The 22,294-nt window shown below is 37.4% G+C and overlaps 1 protein-coding gene and 1 long non-coding RNA gene across 4 annotated transcripts in view; one reads left to right on the top strand and one right to left on the bottom strand.

Annotated features, from left to right (window-relative positions):
* Positions 1 to 2,773: 2,773 nt before the first annotated feature.
* LOC149803868 (uncharacterized) lies at positions 2,774 to 3,572 on the top strand. The gene is made up of 2 exons (XR_016420269.1): positions 2,774 to 3,232; positions 3,298 to 3,572. It is a non-coding gene; the product is annotated as an uncharacterized LOC149803868 (long non-coding RNA).
* An 83-nt stretch (positions 3,573 to 3,655) lies between these two features.
* LOC149803867 (heme-binding protein 2-like) overlaps positions 3,656 to 22,294 on the bottom strand; it is a 19,344-nt gene continuing 705 nt past the window's right edge. For all 3 annotated transcript variants that reach the window (XM_089953680.1, XM_089953679.1, XM_089953678.1), the window contains exons 2-4: positions 19,366 to 19,451; positions 7,671 to 7,806; positions 3,656 to 5,845 (exon numbers count right to left, since the gene is read on the bottom strand). In XM_089953680.1, the coding sequence (XP_089809806.1) occupies positions 5,490 to 5,845; positions 7,671 to 7,806; positions 19,366 to 19,449 (576 nt within the window). In that variant the 5' untranslated portion in view covers positions 19,450 to 19,451 and the 3' untranslated portion in view covers positions 3,656 to 5,489. The remainder of the gene's footprint in view (positions 5,846 to 7,670; positions 7,807 to 19,365; positions 19,452 to 22,294) is intronic.

The following is a 22,294-nucleotide window of genomic DNA, read 5'->3' as shown; positions in this document are numbered from 1 at the left end:
AAATGTGGATATGTGAGAAAGCTTGCCGGTAGCTTCTCGTGGGTCGGTGGTTCTTTCCGCGGTTTTCCCGGGTTCTTCCTCCACCATTAATACTGGCCGCCATGTATAGCCTATCTTGTGCTGAAAAATGGTGTTAAACCCTACAACAACAACAACAGGACATCAGTACAGATAATTATTACATACAGGACAGCAGTACAGATAATTGTTACATACAGAACATCAGTAGAAATAATTATTACATACAGGACATCAGTACAGATAATTATTACATACAGGACATCAGTACATATAATTATTACATACAGGACATAAGTACATGGCCATCTGTTCAGGAGGAGTAGAATTAACAAGAATATTAAGATGGTCTACACCAACATACTCGATGTCAGACTGGTACAATTTTGACTGACAACCAATCTGACATCATATAAAGTCTTTCAGTGGAAATTTAATGGTGATAAAACCATTAGAGAGCAATAACAAGGATTTCAAGATGACTACCGTGGCTGTCAGCACTACGTTAGGACTAGCTAGAGGATTAGAGGTAGTGGTTGTCATACTGAATTAACTCCGAACCATTTTAGGACAAATTACATCACATAATATGTCTTTTTGTGAAAACTCCCTTTGATATGACAATCATCAGACCACAATTAACTCCCATTGATGTTGGACAAAATCAGGAAGATACCCCACCTCCAAAAAAAAAAATAGCTCCAAGTTATATGCCATGTTTTATAGCCGACACTTTGAAATGCTATAAGTTATGTTCATAATGAAAGGGTAAACTTAGAAGTAAAAGTCATGAAGAATGTCCTAATTGATGTGCCTTACCACCTTTAATGTACAAGACAAGCAAAAGGGATGAAAAATGTGCTATTTGATGTGCCTTATCACTTTTAATGTGCAAGTAAAAGGCATGCAAAATGTGTTACTTGACGTGCCTTACCACCTTTAATGTACTAGACAAGTAAAAGGGATGAAAAATGCATTATTTGATGTGCCTTGCCACCTTTAATGTACAAGACAAGTAAAAGGCATATGAAAAAATGTGTTATTTGACGTGTCTTACCACCTTTAATGTACTAGACAAGTAAAAGGGATGAAAAATGCATTATTTGATGTGCCTTGCCACCTTTAATGTACAAGACAAGTAAAAGGCATATGAAAAATGTGTTATTTGGCATGCCTTACCACCTTTAATGTACTAGACAAGTAAAAGGCATGCAAAATGTGTTATTTGATGTGCCTTACCACCTTTAATTTACAAGACAAGTAAAAGACATGAAAAATGCATTATCTGATGTGCCTTGCCACCTTCAATGTACAAGACAAGTAAAAGGCATATGAAAAATGTGTTATTTGACATGCCTTACCACCTTTAATGTACTAGACAAGTAAAAGGCATGCAAAATGTGTTATCTGATGTGCCTTACCACCTTTAATGTACTAAACAAGTAAAAGGCATGCAAAATGTGCTATTTGATGTGCCTTACCACCTTTAATGTACAAGACAAGTAAAAGGCATGCAAAATGTGTTATTTGATGTGCCTTACCACCTTTAATGTACAAGACAAGTAAAAGGCATGCAAAATGTGTTATTTGATGTGCCTTACCACCTTTAATGTACAAGACAAGTAAAAGACATGAAAAATGCATTATCTGATGTGCCTTGCCACCTTTAATGTGCAAGACAAGTAAAAGGCATATGAAAAATGTGTTATTTGACATGCCTTACCACCTTTAATGTACTAGACAAGTAAAAGGCATGCAAAATGTGTTATTTGATGTGCCTTACCACCTTTAATTTACAAGACAAGTAAAAGACATGAAAAATGCATTATCTGATGTGCCTTGCCACTTTAATGTACAAAACAAGTAAAAGACATCAAAAATGTGTTATTTGACATGCCTTACCACCTTTAATGTACTAGACAAGTAAAAGGCATGCAAAATGTGTTATCTGATGTGCCTTACCACCTTTAATTTACAAGACAAGTAAAAGACATGAAAAATGTGTTATTTGACATGCCTTACCACCTTTAATGTACTAGACAAGTAAAAGGCATGCAAAATGTGTTATTTGATGTGCCTTACCACCTTTAATGTACAAGACAAGTTAAAGACATGAAAAATGTGTTATTTGACATGCCTTACCACCTTTAATGTACTAGACAAGTAAAAGGGATGAAAAATGTGCTATATGATGTGCCTTACCACCTTTAATGTACAAGACAAGTAAAAGGCATATGAAAAATTTGTTATTTGACGTGCCTTACCACCTTTAATGTACTAGACAAGTAAAAGGCATGCAAAATGTGTTATTTGATGTGCCTTACCACCTTTTATGTACAAGACAAGTAAAAGGCATGCAAAATGTGTTATTTGATGTGCCTTACCACCTTTAATGTACAAGACAAGTAAAAGACATGAAAAATGTGTTATTTGATGTGCCTTGCCACCTTTAATGTGCAAGACAAGTAAAAGGCATCAAAAATGTGTTTTTTGACGTGCCTTACCACCTTTAATGTACAATTCAAGTAAAAGGCATGCAAAATGTGTCACTTTTAACAATTTTCAATGTGTCACATTTCTTATCACTACTATGCACAATTTCGATTTCCCTATTCTTCCAAATTTAATTTCATAAATCTCTATATCCAGCACTTTTCACTACATTTGCCTACATCTTATTGATCAGTATGATGAAAGATGCATATATTATCTCTTTCAGGTCTGGTATTGGGTTTATTTATCTCTTTTCAGGCCTAGTTTGGGAACTTAAGTTATCTATTTTCAGGCCCATAGGGAACATATATTATCTCTTTTCAGGCCTGCTATCATCTCTTTTCAGGCCTTGTATTGGGCACATACATTATCTCTTTTCAGGTCCAGTATTCAAAACATACATTATCTATTTTATTTTCAGGCCTGGTATTGGGAATATACATCATCTCTTGTCATCTTGTCAGACCTGGTAATGGGAACATGTATATATATATATATATATATATATATATATATATATATATATATATATATATAAAATCTCTTAGTTCTAACTCAGTATTGGCAATTTGGCAGTGAAGTGGAACGGCTGGCTGGATTGGCTTGGATAGTCACCAGCAGTCAGACTGCGTTACCATCAGGATGAGTCTAATAAAGACAGCAAATTCACCATGATAAATTCATACCACCACAATGGGACTGAGTACATCAAGGATATTAGGTCTTCAGCACCAAGATAAATTATTCATACCACCACAATGGGACTGAGTACATCAAAGATATTAGGTTGTCAGCACCAAGATAAATTATTCATACCACCACAATGGGACTGAATACATATTAGGTCTTCAGCACCAAGGTCAACACCACTGATCAAAGAGGTAAAACCTCCCTGCTGATGTATTTTAATATCACTGGGCCAACTCTTTGTTTGCATTCAAAGACTTTTCTATTTTTGGTACCAAAACATGTTGCCACTTCCAACACTTGGGGTAACTGGAGTGTCCTATTGTCTCTTCTTACCACTGGTGGAGTACCTGACTCAATAAACCTGAAAATTAGCACTTGTCAGTCTTTCTTTAGTGTGTACAGCTACAAATACTATAACATGTTACATCTAGGGGCTTTATATAAAAAGGCAAGGTAAAACCCAACAAGTATTTAATTTTCCAAAAAATAAATGTTTCCCTAAAACATTAAACAAAACAAATTAAAATAATTAAAAATAACTTACAGTGTATGGATTCCAGGAATCTTATCCTAAATGTACTATCAATTTCATAGTGATACTGAAACTATCCAAAGATATTTTGCATGAAGGTTCTAATGTGCTTATGTGCTATTCTAGCACCACTGAAGAATCACCGTTCTAATAATTCAGTTTTTTTATACTTCAACATAAATTCCATGAAAGTATAATATCACTAAAGTCCTTGAATGTTTCATCTAATTCAACAGAATTATTTAAATATCCAAGTTCTTGAATAATTTCACAATAGTTCAGTAAAGTACTGTTTATTTAGAATGTATGTGTTCCTCTCTGCAATTTCAACAAACAAATAATAAATAAATCTAACTTCATCTCATCTCTTACAAGGCTGAATATAACTGAAGACTGAAACTGCCTACTTAATTACTGTATATAGCCACTATGTATGCACTGAATCATCAAATTTGAAACACTAGCGAAGATTCCAGTCATTTAAGTTATGTATTGTGAAATATGTAAACGGTCTGACCTTTAATTATTAAGCCAATAAACAGCTGTGGCACTCATGATATATCTATAGCACAAATGCTCTCATAGATCATGTCATGTTTTTGTGACCTCCATTCAACTAATGCATGGCATACTTTGACCAACAGAGCTGTTGATATGACCTTGGCACTCAAAATCGATTTATAAATGGAAATTTAGCAAAGTAACGTACATGTACTTTTACTATAGTACAAGCCAGTCCCTGAATTAAAAGAATTAAAAAATAAATAACATAAACCCAAATGATTTAAATAAAATAAATTACAAATTAATATATGATATAGATAAACATTTATTTTACTTTGCCTCAAAAATTACACATAGCAAACATTCTTTACTACATATGGATAAAATACAATAAAGTGGACTGTCTCAGGCTATTACATATCTTAAATGTAATTGCCTGTGATTAACTTTGCTGTAGCAACTTTAGCAGTTTTGTATTTTCATTTATTCTGAAAATTTAAATTATAAGTTAAAAAAGCTTTTAAAAAGTTAAACTTTTCAAAAACATTCTATAAAAATATTTTTTTTTCCTTTTTATACTCATTTTTAAATAGAATCAATCTTATATTGCAAACAACCTTTTTTATTTTGAAAAATCTGAATAATTTAGGAAGACATGATCTTGTTTCATGGTCTTAAAACACCTGGTCCAAAAATTGCAACTTACTCACAGCTGACTTATTTTGAAATGTTACAAGCTTGTAGTTTTGTTCGATCACTTGAAAGAAGAATCATGGGAATACAGACAACATATTGTATGCATAATGTGGTGTATGTATGTCAGCTGTTTGTTGCTATGATCCCTTCTTGTTGCAATTTTGGATTAATCTAGATTTAACAGGTAGGAGTGTGTTCTTGTAGATTTTATGCCCATACTCCAAGCTTCACTCTTATGGGTATAACATTCAATGCCATGCTCATAGCGTCACTCAAATGGGCACAAACAATTTAATGTGTTGCATATAAAATATTATCTTTTATATTTAATTTACCAATAATAGTCATACAACATTATGGTGATTGTTATTATTCTTTACATGTACAAAGATGGTCCTAAATGACCTGGTATGGATTAACACAGTAAAATTGTAAGAATTTTCTATAACAACGTTTACTGTCTTCAGATATTATCATCTATGTTATGATACTGCAACCTTGTAACAAAGTTTCCTTCATCCTTAATATCCAATGATCCTCATTAGCTTTTGGTTTCTCATGGTTCCTTTACAAACCAAACTTCATTTCTTCTCCCAAAAAGCTTATATGGGCTGTCATAGCCTGCTGTGAAGTAGAAGTCCTGATGGAATTTTTCTTTGCCTAGCAATGTCTCTCCAAGGTTACGTGCCTCTGCCAGCCATGTGGCCTCCTTGGCAAACCCCCCAAAAGACCTGGTAAAAACAGTCATTTCAGGAAATCTCTGGAGGTTTACATTAGGACTGGTTGGCACAGGAGGGTTCTCCTGGTGTTCTGGTGGTACATAGAAGGAAACTATAAAGGTGTTCTCACAGTTTGGTCCAGCTCCAGGAATGATCTTTGTGGCAACAGGTGCAGTCATCTCAATTTTACAACCTAAAGAAAAAAATGAGAGAATCCTGAATATGGAAACTTTATAGTCTGCATGCAATTTATGTTGTCCTGTGAGCTAGACATTTTCACCCCATTCTCCCCTCATAGCTGAGGTAACTTCTGTCCCTACTTGTCAAATTTTATAACAATCTGCTGAAAAAATCTGTTTAATAATGGTTGATGACGGAGTGTTTTGAACTCTTTTAAAGTATCAGCCCATAACAACTTATAAAAATATGAAAAAAAACTTGTCCTCAACAAAGAAATGAAGACACAAGAGCTAATTCAATTGTTTGGTAATACTATTTCTTTTATTGTGTATTACTCCTACCCTTATTCCAACAACCCCATACCTGGACAGTGATTCAGTGTTTGTAAACCAAAACCATTACATACATATATGTGATCTTCCTGTTATGATTGTATATATAAAGTTTGGTACAAATAATATTTGAAAATATCACAGTAATTAAAGTTGCTACAAAGATATTTGAAAATTTCATAGGAATTAAAGTTTGGAACAAAGATATCTAAAAATGTCATAGTAATTGAAGTTTGGTTCAAAGATATTTGAAAATGTCAATATAATTAAAATTTGCATGCATGTAATTACAATGACATGAACAACCAAGGAATATATCCCAATTGCCCATCCCAGAAGTCGGGAATAATACACCCCATACCAGGGATCCCAGGAGTTAAGAATAAAGATCCCCTCATCCTAGCCAATCCCAATAATCCTAGCAGCCAATAATGATACCTTGTCCTCCATCCCAGGGACCCCTGAGGCTATAAATGACACTCAGCTTCCCTATACCCATGAAACCCAGGAACCAAAAACAATATCCCCCTCCTTGATCCAAAAGGCCAAGAATAGTACTGTACTGCCCCATCTCATCCTAAGGACCCAATTAGCCACAATTAATACCCCTCCCTCATCTCAGAAGCAAAGAATAGTTCCTACCTCCCCATCCAAGGAACCCCCAAGACCCAAGAATAATACCCATCTTGCACATGGTTACCATAGAGACAAAACAGTACATGTTGTTGTTGTTGTTGTAGTAGGGTTTAACACCTTTTTTTCAGCACAAGGTAGGCTATAGATGGCGGCCAGTATTAATGGTGGAGGAAGAACCCAGGAAAATCCCGGAAAGAACCACCGCCCCACGAGAAGCTACCGGCAAGCTTTCTCACATATCAACATTGGCCGAGCCCGAGACTCGAACCCACGCAGACAGAGGTGAGATGGCAGTGATCCGTGATGGAGAGCGCTTTAGACCACTCAACCACTTGGGGCCCCACAGCTACATGTACAAAGTTTCATGAAACTCCACAAAATTGTTAAGGAGGAGATATACTGACAGACAGACAAACAGACAGAGGGTATCATAATATCACTGGTACTACTTAGGCATGGAGAAGACAGGAACTCTTCATTATATAGCTTTTCTGAGATGATGTTTACATCATATGAAAATCCATGCAATGCTGTTGCATACTGTGAACAATGCAAAAGTGATACAAGAGAGAAAACAGAAACTGTGGTTACATTCACTCTATAACAGAAGAAAGTCTATTAACTGAAATATATCCAGTATGGATAGAATTAATCTGTTATGAAATCAATTCACAGAATTTAATTTTATAGGTTCTTTATTCGTACATCAAAATAAGTACCAAATGTACTCGCTTATAAGTCAACTCCAAATGCAAACTGCACAGACCTAGATCTGCCAAAGCATAATGCTGGCAGACCGTAGTCTATGTTGACTGCATCTGGACTTGACTTGCATGTGAATACAGTATAGACAATTGTCTATGAACCTACCATGATCATTTTCTCCTCCAATATACTTGAACAATCTCCAGAATCCAGTGGAAACAGCTCTTTCATAATCCATACCTTGCACTGTAGTACTCACCCACATGGCTGACTCATAGTGTCTCTCTTCCACCTTGGTCTTCTGAAAAACAATTAGTTGAATGTAAAGCCGATACACTTGAAGTTCATATAAAAGTTTACATTCTAAGTGTGTATTAGCTTGCTACTTACCAAATTATTTATGATTTTAGTTACAGAGGATCGGTTATAAATTTCTGTATTTGCATCCATATATAAATATTGTACAACTATGCAGAAAAGACTGACAATATCGGCAACTTGTTAAATGGTAGTGTTTGGATGTAATAATCCTTCAGAGTTTAGTTTGGACCACATTTTGAATCTTAATTACTGGCAGTTTGGTCACATGGTTGCTGTGTGGTATTCTAGTTTACTTGCTAGTTCTAACTAATAACTGCTCCCATTAGTAGCTGCAACATTAGATAGGGACTGCTCCCAGAGGCAGGGGGCACCATGACCCATCATGGAAGCTTATTGATGTGTACTCAGAACGTGTGTAAAAAAAATACTGTGTGTGTAACTACTTGAGACTCCCTCGTTTTCATGACATAGTGTCAGATGTGACTCCAAAAGATACATAAACTTTTGCAGTGAGAGAAAATGGGGAAATTCCAGGCACCGGAGAGCTTTAACTTTGGGAAGCCAGTGGATTGGCCGGATTGGACAAAGCGTTTTGTGCATCATGATCGCCATTAATCTAAATAAGGAAGATGAGGCAGTTCAAGTAAGTTCACTAATATATGCAATGGGGAAAGAAGCAGAACAAATTTTTAATTGAGTTTGCTAACGACGAAGATGCCGACATGTACTCCCCAGTTTTCCAGAAATTTTATGATTACTTCATCCCCAAGAGCAATGTAATTCAGGAAAGAGTTTGTTTTCACCAACTTAGTCAAAACCAGGAGAGTCTGTGGAGGAATTTATAAGAAAGCTGTATGAAATTGCAGATCATTGTGACTTTGGCACACAAAAGGATGAAGCAATAAGGGATCATCTTGTAATTGGAATTCTGGATAAAGAGGTTTCGGAAAAGCTACAAATGGAGGCTGACCTTACCTTAGTGAAGGCCATACAAATAGACAGTCAGAAATGGTAAAAATTCAGATAAGTGACCAAAGTCAAACAGTAAAAAATTTGGATGAAATTTCTGAACAGAACAAGGCATCAAGTACTAAACCTGGATTGACCAACCAAAAATGGACAGCATCAATGGCAAAAACTATATCTGATTGGTCAAACAACAGAACAACAAACATGTCACAAATGCAACAGGAGGCAAAGTAGAGGTGAGAGATGTCCCACTAAAAGAAAACGGTACAGAAGTTGTAACAAGTTTGATCCCTTTGCCATTGCCTGTCACTCAAAAAGAGTAAAATGAGGTCACATTCAATGAAACACCAGCTACAGATTATGCAGAATACAAAGAAGCATTCTTCCTTAGCTCAGTAACTATGTGTGATGATGGTAATGAGGCATGGTGTGTGATTTTGAACATTTGTGGAGCCTCAGTTCACTTCAAAATAGACACTGGAGCAGACACAACACTTATGTCTGAAGAAACATACAACTGTCTTCCAACAAAACCAAAGCTGAGACAATTGGAATCCAAGTTGTGCAGCCCTGGAGGGATTCTGGATTCAAGAGGTGAGTTTATGGCACATACTACCTATAAGTCCCATTTTGGCACCAGAGATTTTTCAAAGAAGAATGACAGAGCTGCTGACTAGCTATGAAGGGAAAGAGGCCATTGTGGACGATATACTCATTTATGGCAGAATCTTAGAGGAGCATGACAGACGCCTAAATTTAGTACTGGAAAAGCTCAACAGGAGTGGTCTCAAGCTCAACAAAGAAAAATGTGAATTTAGGAAGAACAAACTGGAATTCTGCGGTCACATAATCAGCTCAGATGGCATACTCCCCAGTCCAGCAAAGGTTGCCACCATGAAAAAGCTACCTGCTCCATTAAATATCAGTGAGCTTCGTCACATCATGGGCATGATCAACTACCTTGGTAGATTTCTCCCAGACTTGTCTACAATAATGCGACCAATTATGGACCTGCTGAAATCAGACACAGCCTGGTATTGAGCCCAGACCAGGATTATGCCTTCACGAAAGTCAAGGAGATGCTGACATCCACACCAGTCTTGGTATATTATAACCCTGGCAAGTTAACAGTTGTCATTGCTGATGCCAGCAGTTATGGAATAGGTGGGGCAATATTCCAACAACATGAAGAAAAACTAAAACCAGTTGCTTTTTGTTCCAGAACTCTCACCCCTGCAAAAGTTAAAAATGCACAAACAGAGAAGGAGTGCCTTGCATGTGTGTGAGCCTGTGAGAAGTTTTCACGATATCTTGTTGGACTGGACTCGTTCAGATTGCATACTGACCACAAACCTTTAGTGCGACTGATCAAAACACATGATTTAGATAAAGCTCCTTTGAGGTGTCAACGACATTGATGCGGATGAGACGCTTCAACGCTAAGGCTGAGTATGTAGCTGGGAAGCTTTTGGTAGTTCCATACACCCTTTCTCTGAGCCCTCTCCTATGCCAGGAAGCCAAATACGAAGAGGAAATGGAAGTTTTTATAGAGTCAATGGAGGCATGCAGACCAATTTCCAATATGAAATTAGAACAAATAAAAGAAGGTTACAGGACTGACCACCATCTGCAGAGTGCAATGACTTTCACCAGAAATGGATGGCCGGATATGAAAAATAGCTGTCCCCTCGATGTACATCCATACTTCAATGTATGCAGTGAACTCTCGATTCAGAACGACCTATTTCTCTTCAGGGACAGAGTTATCATACCTACAGTCTTAAGGCCCGGAATTCTTGATAACATTCATGAGGGTCATCAGGGATTAGCCAAATGTCATGAGAGAGACCAAAGTTGTGTATGGTGGCCTGGAATCGCAAATCAGATCCAAGACAAAATAGAGACATGTGACTTTTGTCAGATTAGGAAGCCAGCACAGAGGTAACCATTGAAGACAACCTTTCTACCAGACAGACCATGGCAGAAAATTGCAGTCGATATTTGTGAAGCCAGACAAGAAAGATACCTAGCAGCTATTGACTACTTTTCATGGTATCTGAAAATTATGCATCTAACAAAAACAACCTCCCAGCAGGTTGTTGTTGTTGTTGTTGCAGGGTTTAATGCCATTTTTCAGCACATGATAGGCTATACATGGCGGCCAGTATTAATGGTGGAGGAAGAACCCGGGAAAACCCTGGAAAGAACCACTGACCATGAGTAGCTACTGGCAAGCATTCTCACATACCCACAATGGCCGAATCGGAGACTTGAACCCATGCAGACAAAGGTAAGATGGCAGTAATCTGTAATGGAGAGTGCTTTAGACCACTCAGGGCCCCTCCTAGCAGGTAATTGGAAAGCTAAAGAGCACATATGCACAATGGTGAATCCCAGAAATCATAGTATCAGACAATGGAACCGAGTTCACTTCCTCAGAATTCAAGGAGTTTGCTCAGAAATATTGTTGTTCTAGGGTTTAACGCCATTTTTCAGCACAAGATAGGCAGCCAGTATAACTGATGGAGGAAGAACCCTGGAAAACCCAGCAATTGAATCCATGTACAGCGGATGAACAGACTGTATGCCATGCACTAAAAACATTACTTGTGACATCATACCTATTGTAGGCCAATATGCCATGCACTAAAACAGCACTTGAAACATCATACCTATTGTAGGCCAATATGCCATGCACTAAAAACAGCACTTGTGACATCACACCTGTTGTAGGCCAATATTCCATGCACTAAAAACAGCACTTGTAACATCATACCCTGATGTAGACTGTATGTCATGCACTAAAAACAGCACTTATGACATCATACCTGTTGTAGGCTATATGCCATGCACGAAAAGCAGCACTTATGACATCATACCTGTTGACTGTATGTCATGCACTAAAAACTGCACATGTAACATCATACCTGTGGTAGGTTGTATGACATGCATAAAAAATAGCACTTGTAACATCATACCTGATGTAGACTGTATCTCATGCACTAAAAACAGCACTTGACACATCATACCTGTTGCAGATTCTATCTCATGCACTAAAAACAGCACTTGTGACATCATACCTGTTGTAGACTGTATCTCATGCACTAAAAACAGCACTTGTGACATCATACCTGTTGCAGATTCTATCTTATGCACTAAAAACAGCACTTGTGACATCATACCTGTTGTAGACTGTATCTCATGCACTAAAAACAGCACTTGTGACATCATACCTGTTGCAGATTCTATCTTATGCACTAAAAACAGCACTTGTGACATCATACCTGTTGTAGACTGTATCTCGTGCACTAAAAACAGCACTTGTGACATCATACCTGTTGCAGACTCTATCTCATGCACTAAAAACAGCACCTGTGACATCATACCTGTTGTAGGCTATATGCCATGCATGAAAAGCAGCACTTATGACATCATACCTGTTGACTGTATGTTATGCACAAAATACTGCACATGTAACATCATACCTGTGGTAGGTTGTATGACATGCACTAAAAACAGCACTTGTGACATCATACCTGTTGTAGACTGTATCTCATGCACTAAAAACAGCACTTGTGACATCATACCTGTTGCAGATTCTATCTCATGCACTAAAAACAGCACTTGTGACATCATACCTGTTGCAGACTCTATCTCATGCACTAAAAACAGCACCTGTGACATCATACCTGTTGTAGGCTATATGCCATGCATGAAAAGCAGCACTTATGACATCATACCTGTTGACTGTATGTTATGCACAAAAAACTGCACATGTAACATCATACCTGTGGTAGGTTGTATGACATGCACAAAAAACAGCACTTGTAACATCATACCTGATGTAGACTGTATCTCGTGCACTAAAAACAGCACTTGTGACATCATACTTGTTGTAGACTGTATCTCATGCACTAAAAACAGCACTTGTGACATCATACCTGTTGCAGACTATCTCATGCACTAAAAACAGCACCTGTAACATCATACATGTTGTAGACTGTATCTCATGCACTAAAAACAGCACCTGTGACATCATACCTGTTGTAGGCTATATGCCATGCATGAAAAGCAGCACTTATGACATCATACCTGTTGACTGTATGTTATGCACAAAAAACTGCACATGTAACATCATACCTGTGGTAGGTTGTATGACATGCACAAAAAACAGCACTTGTAACATCATACCTGATGTAGACTGTATCTCATGCACTAAAAACAGCACTTGACACATCATACCTGTTGCAGATTCTATCTCATGCACTAAAAACAGCACTTGTGACATCATACCTGTTGTAGACTGTATCTCATGCACTAAAAACAGCACTTGTGACATCATACCTGTTGCAGATTCTATCTTATGCACTAAAAACAGCACTTGTGACATCATACCTGTTGTAGACTGTATCTCATGCACTAAAAACAGCACTTGTGACATCATACCTGTTGCAGATTCTATCTTATGCACTAAAAACAGCACTTGTGACATCATACCTGTTGTAGACTGTATCTCGTGCACTAAAAACAGCACTTGTGACATCATACCTGTTGCAGACTCTATCTCATGCACTAAAAACAGCACCTGTGACATCATACCTGTTGTAGGCTATATGCCATGCATGAAAAGCAGCACTTATGACATCATACCTGTTGACTGTATGTTATGCACAAAATACTGCACATGTAACATCATACCTGTGGTAGGTTGTATGACATGCACTAAAAACAGCACTTGTGACATCATACCTGTTGTAGACTGTATCTCATGCACTAAAAACAGCACTTGTGACATCATACCTGTTGCAGATTCTATCTCATGCACTAAAAACAGCACTTGTGACATCATACCTGTTGCAGACTCTATCTCATGCACTAAAAACAGCACCTGTGACATCATACCTGTTGTAGGCTATATGCCATGCATGAAAAGCAGCACTTATGACATCATACCTGTTGACTGTATGTTATGCACAAAAAACTGCACATGTAACATCATACCTGTGGTAGGTTGTATGACATGCACAAAAAACAGCACTTGTAACATCATACCTGATGTAGACTGTATCTCGTGCACTAAAAACAGCACTTGTGACATCATACTTGTTGTAGACTGTATCTCATGCACTAAAAACAGCACTTGTGACATCATACCTGTTGCAGACTATCTCATGCACTAAAAACAGCACCTGTAACATCATACATGTTGTAGACTGTATCTCATGCACTAAAAACAGCACCTGTGACATCATACCTGTTGTAGGCTATATGCCATGCATGAAAAGCAGCACTTATGACATCATACCTGTTGACTGTATGTTATGCACAAAAAACTGCACATGTAACATCATACCTGTGGTAGGTTGTATGACATGCACAAAAAACAGCACTTGTAACATCATACCTGATGTAGACTGTATCTCGTGCACTAAAAACAGCACTTGTGACATCATACTTGTTGTAGACTGTATCTCATGCACTAAAAACAGCACTTGTGACATCATACCTGTTGCAGACTATCTCATGCACTAAAAACAGCACCTGTAACATCATACATGTTGTAGACTGTATCTCATGCACTAAAAACAGCACCTGTGACATCATACCTGTTGTAGGCTATATGCCATGCATGAAAAGCAGCACTTATGACATCATACCTGTTGACTGTATGTTATGCACAAAAAACTGCACATGTAACATCATACCTGTGGTAGGTTGTATGACATGCACAAAAAACAGCACTTGTAACATCATACCTGATGTAGACTGTATCTCGTGCACTAAAAACAGCACTTGTGACATCATACTTGTTGTAGACTGTATCTCATGCACTAAAAACAGCACTTGTGACATCATACCTGTTGCAGACTATCTCATGCACTAAAAACAGCACCTGTAACATCATACATGTTGTAGACTGTATCTCATGCACTAAAAACAGCACTTGTGACATCATACCTGTTGCAGACTCTATCTCATGCACTAAAAACAGCACTTGTGACATCACACCTGTTGCAGACTGTATAACATACACTAAAAACAGCACTTGTGAGACTTTTCATTTGAGTTTTTGCAGCATTGAGAGTTTGGAGACATCAGTTGAAAAATTTAAGTATGATGCAGATGGGTCAGTTTGAACTGGTAGCTAACACAATTAACAAAAGAACACGGGGACAAACAGATTCTGGAAAATTACAGAAAAGAGATAAAAAATAGGGTCAAAAGATACATGGACAGGCAAAGGGACATTAGATATTCAAAAGGGTAAATATATTAGATCAATAGATCAATTGGTGTTTAATGGCACATCAGCACATGAAAGATTATTTAGCACCTAAAACAGGGAGTAAAAAGACTTCCCATTGACACTGCATGGCAGACACCTAATGTTGGTCTGGAGAGGATTCAGAACTGTGGATGTCCTAGCAGAACAGTTTTCATTAAGGACCAACTAGACATCGCAAGATGTGATCGATGAAAACCCCATTTCAATACAACTTTCCATTCAGGAGGAGTAGCAATGATATGATGTCAAATCAGCACCAAGACATTATAACGCCTTTTTTGTGAAATCCCCATGTTGATATGATCTGGTTTATTTTTTATGCAGATTTCAAATATCTGAACATTCCAGTGACCTCTAATCCATAGGTTAAATCAAACGAAATGCAAGCTGCTGAACAAGTTCCATTCAAGTTCTGCTAGATTGTTGTCACATGTGATGAAGCAACTGAGATGCCAATGTTGAGATGTTTTTTAAATTGCTTGAAGTTACTGTGAAATGGATTCAACATAAGCTCTCCTCACCTGCAAACGTATTTACAACGCATGTTAATATTCATGAGTTTTCCACGACCACTCATTGTTGGATCTGTGAAGGCGCTGTTAGCTCCACCAATGAAAACGTTACACATCACAATCATATCACCAATGTGAACAGAGGAGCCACAAATGGCTCATGTATTCTATAGCTGTGAACTTAACCAAGCAAAATACAAATTCCCACAGTGCTTCATAACCTCTGTGGGTAAGATGGCCATATCATATTGCAAGGAGTCACAATTGCATCAAATGCAATCATACGTATCATCCCAATAATATGGAGAAATATACAATGTCTAGACTGCGACTCACTGAGTTCCTGAATTACAGTCTCGACAATCAAATTTAAGATTACTAGCCAATATAGTGGTGCCAAAAATGAAACATTTAAGTTACTTACTCACAAAGGAGTGTACCTAAATAAGTATACGAGTTACATAGAGAACTTTGCCTAAACTCAGTTGTCACCTTTTATTCATGAAATGTCTCATGAATGTATTCTGACAACAACCACATCATGCTAACGATGCCTGGTCAGTGTTTGGTTGTAAAAATCTAGGTGACCTTTATCTACATACCAATGTGCAACTGCTCATTGATGGGCTTGAGGCATCTTGAGACATGGCCATGTGCATGTACCAGCTCAATCACACACATTACTTCTCATCAACAGGAATGGCCTTAGTTGCATTGCTTTTAAAAACCAGGACTGAATTGGTACTGTTCACTCACATTGATCAACATTTATATATTGAATGTGGTATCCATGTTTGTATTTCAATGGCAAATCACCATTACTCTTGTGAAAACAACCAGCTCATGAACGGATATGACCTGTCTCCCCCAAACAGCTACAATGTGTATCTTTATACAGATAATCTGCAGTCTATACCTGCAGGTGAATTTTCTCATGGATTGATACTGAGAATGTAGCCATACACAAACATACATTAATACAGAAGAAAAAGCAATCATGGATACTTCATGGAAGTTTTTCCTGGAGTATCCAGATGAGCCGAACATATCCCATAATAATTATCTACTGGCTCGTAAGCATTGTCAGTGCCCCATGAGTGGCTGTCACCATATCAGCATGGATGAACAGACGATTCCAGATGCCATGTAAGTGTGGAACCATGGACAATTCCAGATGCAAGTCTACAGAATGTTTACAAGTTTGTACTGAACCTGCTCATGAAACCTAATTATGAAATCCATCTGTGCAATATTCATTAATTGTGTTCACAGCTGGGGATGTGTGTATGAAAAATTCTGAGTGCTAGGGTAGCTAGGAATGAATGGATTCATACATCCAGATAAACACCAACCTGAGAATGGTCATGAGAAATGAATCTGAGAAAGACTTTTTTCAAACTCATGAAAAATACTGTGTTTGCCAAAATTCCAGAGAATCTATGGAAATGGATGACAGCTGAACTGGTATGAAGAACAATAGCAAAGAAAACGTTGACATGCTGTCATGGCATAGCATTAATAAAAATATTTAATGGTGGACTCACTGCTCTCTGCAGTAAAAATTCAAAACAAAAGCTGACAAACCCAATCTGTGTTGGTGCATCAGTGCTTGACTTGTTGAAGCTTTGTAAGTACAAGTTTTTTTTATGACTTGATCAAGCCATGATACGGTGAAAAAAACAATATGTTATATACAGAAATGGATTCATTGTGGACGCCTATCAGCACAGATGATGTTTATGTTGACATGGGTCAACGAGCAGCAGAATTCAATGCCAGTGGCATTTACTGAATAATATTCCACAACGGACTTCAAATGTTGTTATAATGTACATTATTTACAAACTTTGACTGAAAATGATAAAACAGATAAGTTATGCATTTTTCATCATTAAATTCCATATTTTGGATGAAATTATTGGCTATTAAATTAGATATTTTGAAGAAATTAATGGCTATTTACAATGACCAACAGGTCAGTGTTTCAGCATCTGGTCATGTTTAAGTGTCCATCAAAGTGCTGATGTCAGTGCAAACAACATTATTCTGTTTGATCACAACTTGTTCACTACAGGTCATTTCCATAAGGCCAGGAAATCAAGTAGTAAACCAAGTCCTAACGGTGCAACAAAAGAGATGAACACTTCTAAACTTTGATATTTTTGTAACCACACCATGGATCAATGTAAAATTTTAATCGTGTTCATATTTACATTATCATCATCAATCCTGTGCCGAAAGAGGATGTTAAGGCATCACAGGTGATTTCACCACTAATTCTCTCCATCTTTCCCCATTCTCCACTGCCCTTTGGAAATCTCAAAATCCCATGCCTGTCAACATTTTAATGTTGTCTTCCCATGTTTGCCTTGTTATTCTATAACGAGGAATCAGACGGGTTTGGCTCAATATATGGTGTCATACAGAGATGGAGGTGCAATGGAAAAGTTAGTTGGCTCTGGGCTCTATATATGGTTCATACAGAGACATAGGTGCAATGGAAAAGCTAGCTGGTTCTGGGCTCTATATATGGTGTCATACAGAGACATAGGTGCAATGGAAAAGCTAGTTGGTTCTGGGCTCTATATATATATTGTCATACAGAGACAGAGGTGCAATAGAAAGCTAGCTGGTTCTGGGCTCTATATATGGTGTCATACAGAGACAGAGGTGCAATGGAAAAGCTAGTTGGTTCTGGGCTCTATATATATATATTGTCATACAGAGACAGAGGTGCGTGGAAAAGCTAGTTGCTTCTGGGCGCTATATATGGTGTCATACAGAGACAGAGGTGCAGTGGAAAAGCTAGTTGGTTCTGGGCTCTATATATGGTGTCATACAGAGACAGAGGTGCAGTGGAAAGCTAGTTGGTTCTGGGCTCTATATATGGTGTCATACAGAGACAGAGGTGCAGTGGAAAAGCTATTTGATTCTGGGCTCTAAACATGGTGTCATACAGAGACAGAGGTGCAGTGGAAAAGCTAGTTGGTTCTGGGCTCTATATATGGTGTCATACAGAGACAGAGGTGCAGTGGAAAAGCTAGCTGGTTCTGGGCTCTATATATGGTGTCATACAGAGACAGAGGTGCAATGGTTCTGGGTGCTATATATGGTGTCCTACAGAGATAGGTGCAATGGAAAAGCTAGCTGGTTCTGGGCTCTATATATGGTGTCATACAGAGACAGAGGTGCAACGGTTCTGGGTGCTATATACGGTGTCCTACAGAGATAGGTGCAATGGAAAGCTAGTTGGTTCTGGGCTCTATATACGGTGTCCTACAGAGATAGGTGCAATGGAAAAGCTAGCTGGTTCTGGGCTCTATATATGGTATCCTACAGAGATAGGTGCAGTGGAAAAGCTAGTTGGTTCTGGGCTCTATATACGGTGTCCTACAGAGATAGGTGCAATGGAAAAGCTAGCTGGTTCTGGGCTGAGGATCAGCTCAGTGAAGCCCTGGATGTATTGTGGGTCAGCACCAAACTGCCCTAAGAAAGGGGATCCCCACCTGATAATGGAACCAACCGCAGTACAAAACTTTATTCAGATAATGGTGTCATAGTCTTTTGGATTAATTAATATTTCTAAAAATTCAGTTTTTTGCTACATTTTGTGAAAATTTGTTGTACAATCATCAAAATTAATTTAGGGGTGTAAAACTGTTCTATTTTTATGCACATGTATGAACTATTATTTTGTAAATAATGAAAAGTAATGGTTTGTGTTTATCACAATAATTATCCACTGTGAGGTTTACACAATGGAAATGCTTACATTGTCTATCTTCTTGGCATTGTAGACTGGCTTATTCAGTCCACCTCCGGTTACTGCTTGCTGGATTGTACGGAAAACAGACATTGCTGCAAAATAACAAAACATACTGGTTTTTAAGTCTTCCATGAAACGGACTTTTTCAAATTGTCAAAATAAAGATACAAGCTCTTTCAGACTTGTAAAAGAAGTAAATGTGTCAATTAAAACACTTCTTATGTATCATACAAGGTTTATATGTACTTTGTGTGAATTAAAACACTTCTAATGTATCATACAAGGCACAGATGTACTTTGTGTCAATTAAAACACTTCTAATGTATCATACAAGGCATATATGTACTTTGTGTCAATTAAAACACTTCTAATGAATCATACAAGGCATATATGTACTTTGTGTCAATTAAAACACTTCTACTGTATCATAAAAGGCTTATATGTACTTTGTGTGAATTAAAACACTTCCAATGTATCATACAAGGCATATATGTACTTTGTGTCAATTAAAACACTTCTAATGTATCATACAAGACATATATGTATTTTGTGTCAATTAAAACACTTCTAATGAATCATACAAGGCATATATGTATTTTGTGTCAAGTAAAACACTTCTACTGTATCATACAAGGCATATATGTAATTTCTTGACTGGTCATATGAAGCACAATAAAATAAAAGAAAAACCTTTTCAAGAAAGTCGAATATATTGTTGTTGATCATTCTATCTGTGTAAACAAAAGGATCATTAATTTATCCCTCTTGTTGTCTGGGGAAAGCAACTGTTCTGAATTTTATAAAAAAATTTTAAAATAAAGTTTAGGGCTTGTATATAAATTTGACAATGAGTTTATGCTGCTGATGCTGGATGCTATATCTTGTATTTACTCAAAAAAAGGCAAGACACAAACTTACAGCATTGCTTTTAAAAAAATCAGGGTCAAAGGTCAAAGGTGCAGCAAATTTTCTCTCACATTACACAACTTAAGGTGAAAACAGAATGATTTTAACCATAAATCACATCATAAAGGTTTATGCACCTATTTACCATGTGTTATGGTTCTGTGACTTCTTTTTACACCCAAAATTCGCCTGTGGTCGGAATCTAATTTTGTGTCTGGAATTAAGACTTTTTGGACTCAGATCTAAAGCAGATCAGTCTGAACTGCACACAGAAAGATGAACATTTACAAAAAGTAGGATAAGATGGGTATTTGGAATAAAGAGTGGTCTCGATACAAGAATGATGGTTCCGTTAAGCAAAAAAGAAAAAGAACTCAACTTTGACCCTTCTGCTCATGCATGAGCGAAATAGCCAATGAAAAACAATGTTTCTAACGTTTTCCTAGGTTTTTACTCTATCGTTAATACTGGATGCCATGTATAGCCTATCTTGTGCTGAAAAATGGCGTTAAACCCTACAACAACAACAACAATTACATAACCTGCTGAACATAAATCATTACTAACAGATCACAACCCCTTTCTTCCTCTCTCAATTATTTACTTGACCACAGGCAAGTGCCTTGGATACTTGAGGTTGCCCGAGCTGAATCTGCGAGTTGGGCAAGTTGTAGTTGTTGTAGGGTTTAACGCCATTTTTCAGCACAAGATAGGCTATACATGGTGGCCAGCATAAATGGTGGAAGAAGAACCCAGGAAACCCCTGGAAAGAACTATGGACCCAAGAGAAGATACTGCCAAGCTTTCTCATATATCCACATTGGCCGAGCCTGAGACTCTAACCCACACAGACAGAGGTGAGATGGCAGTCTTCCATAATGGTGAGCATTTTAGACCACTCGGCCACTTGGAACCCATGGGAGTTGTGCAAGAAATTTTTTAAAACCCCATATATAAGATGGTGAATCCCAATTAAGGTGCCGTCCATTTAGTACGTATGCATGGAGGCGGATAACCCAAATTCATAAGCTTGGGTATGTGGGGGGAGGGTCTACTGATATCCATAGGAAACGGGGTGGGGGTGAAACCTCAATAATAATTTGTCTAATATGTAACCTGTTTGACTGGGTTCAGTCAGCATTTGAATTTTAGCGGACACTAGACAAACGTTTTAAAGTTACGCAACTTATTTCTTTGATGCAGCCAGACATTCAATGTCGGTGGACTATCTGTTTTATTAAACATGTTAATATTATTAATCCTTGATTGTTTCTGCATGGATTATAGGCTGTTCTATAGAATTGGAGGTGGGGGTGCATCAAGCATATGTACGCAGGTTTGGGTGAGGTGTAAAAAAGTATGCATGTGTACTGGGAGGGGGGAGGGGTCAGCCTTTGCCAGATTTTTGCGCACATACTAAATGGGTGGCCCCTAATCCAGAAAAAAATGGATGGCCCCTAATCCAGAAAAAAGACTGTAAATCCAACAAAACACCCAGTCAAGGTCATGTTTCCTATGCCAGGGGATAGTCTCTTAATATTTAGATTCATAATGATTTATAAATAAATTATAAACAGTGGACTCTATATGTATGTACCAATTGATAAATTTATTGCTGAAAATAAAACGAACATAAAATAAAACGAACACTTTATTTGTTTTGATAAAGTGTAAACTCAGTTATAAGAAAATAACAAAGGGAGATAATATGGGTTGAAAATACTGTTTTACTGATATTTACAGCGGTGAATAAGATGTAGCCTTACTCTTGGAAACTCAAATCTTGACATTGAAATGTAGTTAATTTGTGTCATGCTGGATTCAAAACGTTTTTTTTTTTCTGGATTTCTTTGGAACTAATATAATTACAGTCATGATAAGATGCATGATGGAAAATGTCATTTTAAAAATTTACTTATTTTCATATTGGACCCCTTCCCATCTACAGTAAAAGACAATATTGCCAACCTTGCCTTATATATATATATATATTCCCCTTTTCATATTCTGCCATTTTCGTACCCGTTTT

This window comes from Sinohyriopsis cumingii, chromosome 3 (genome assembly GCF_028554795.1).
Source record: "Sinohyriopsis cumingii isolate HCF-2022 chromosome 3, ASM2855479v2, whole genome shotgun sequence".
NCBI lineage: Eukaryota > Metazoa > Mollusca > Bivalvia > Unionida > Unionidae > Sinohyriopsis > Sinohyriopsis cumingii.
This window is presented reverse-complemented; position numbering and strand designations above follow the sequence as displayed.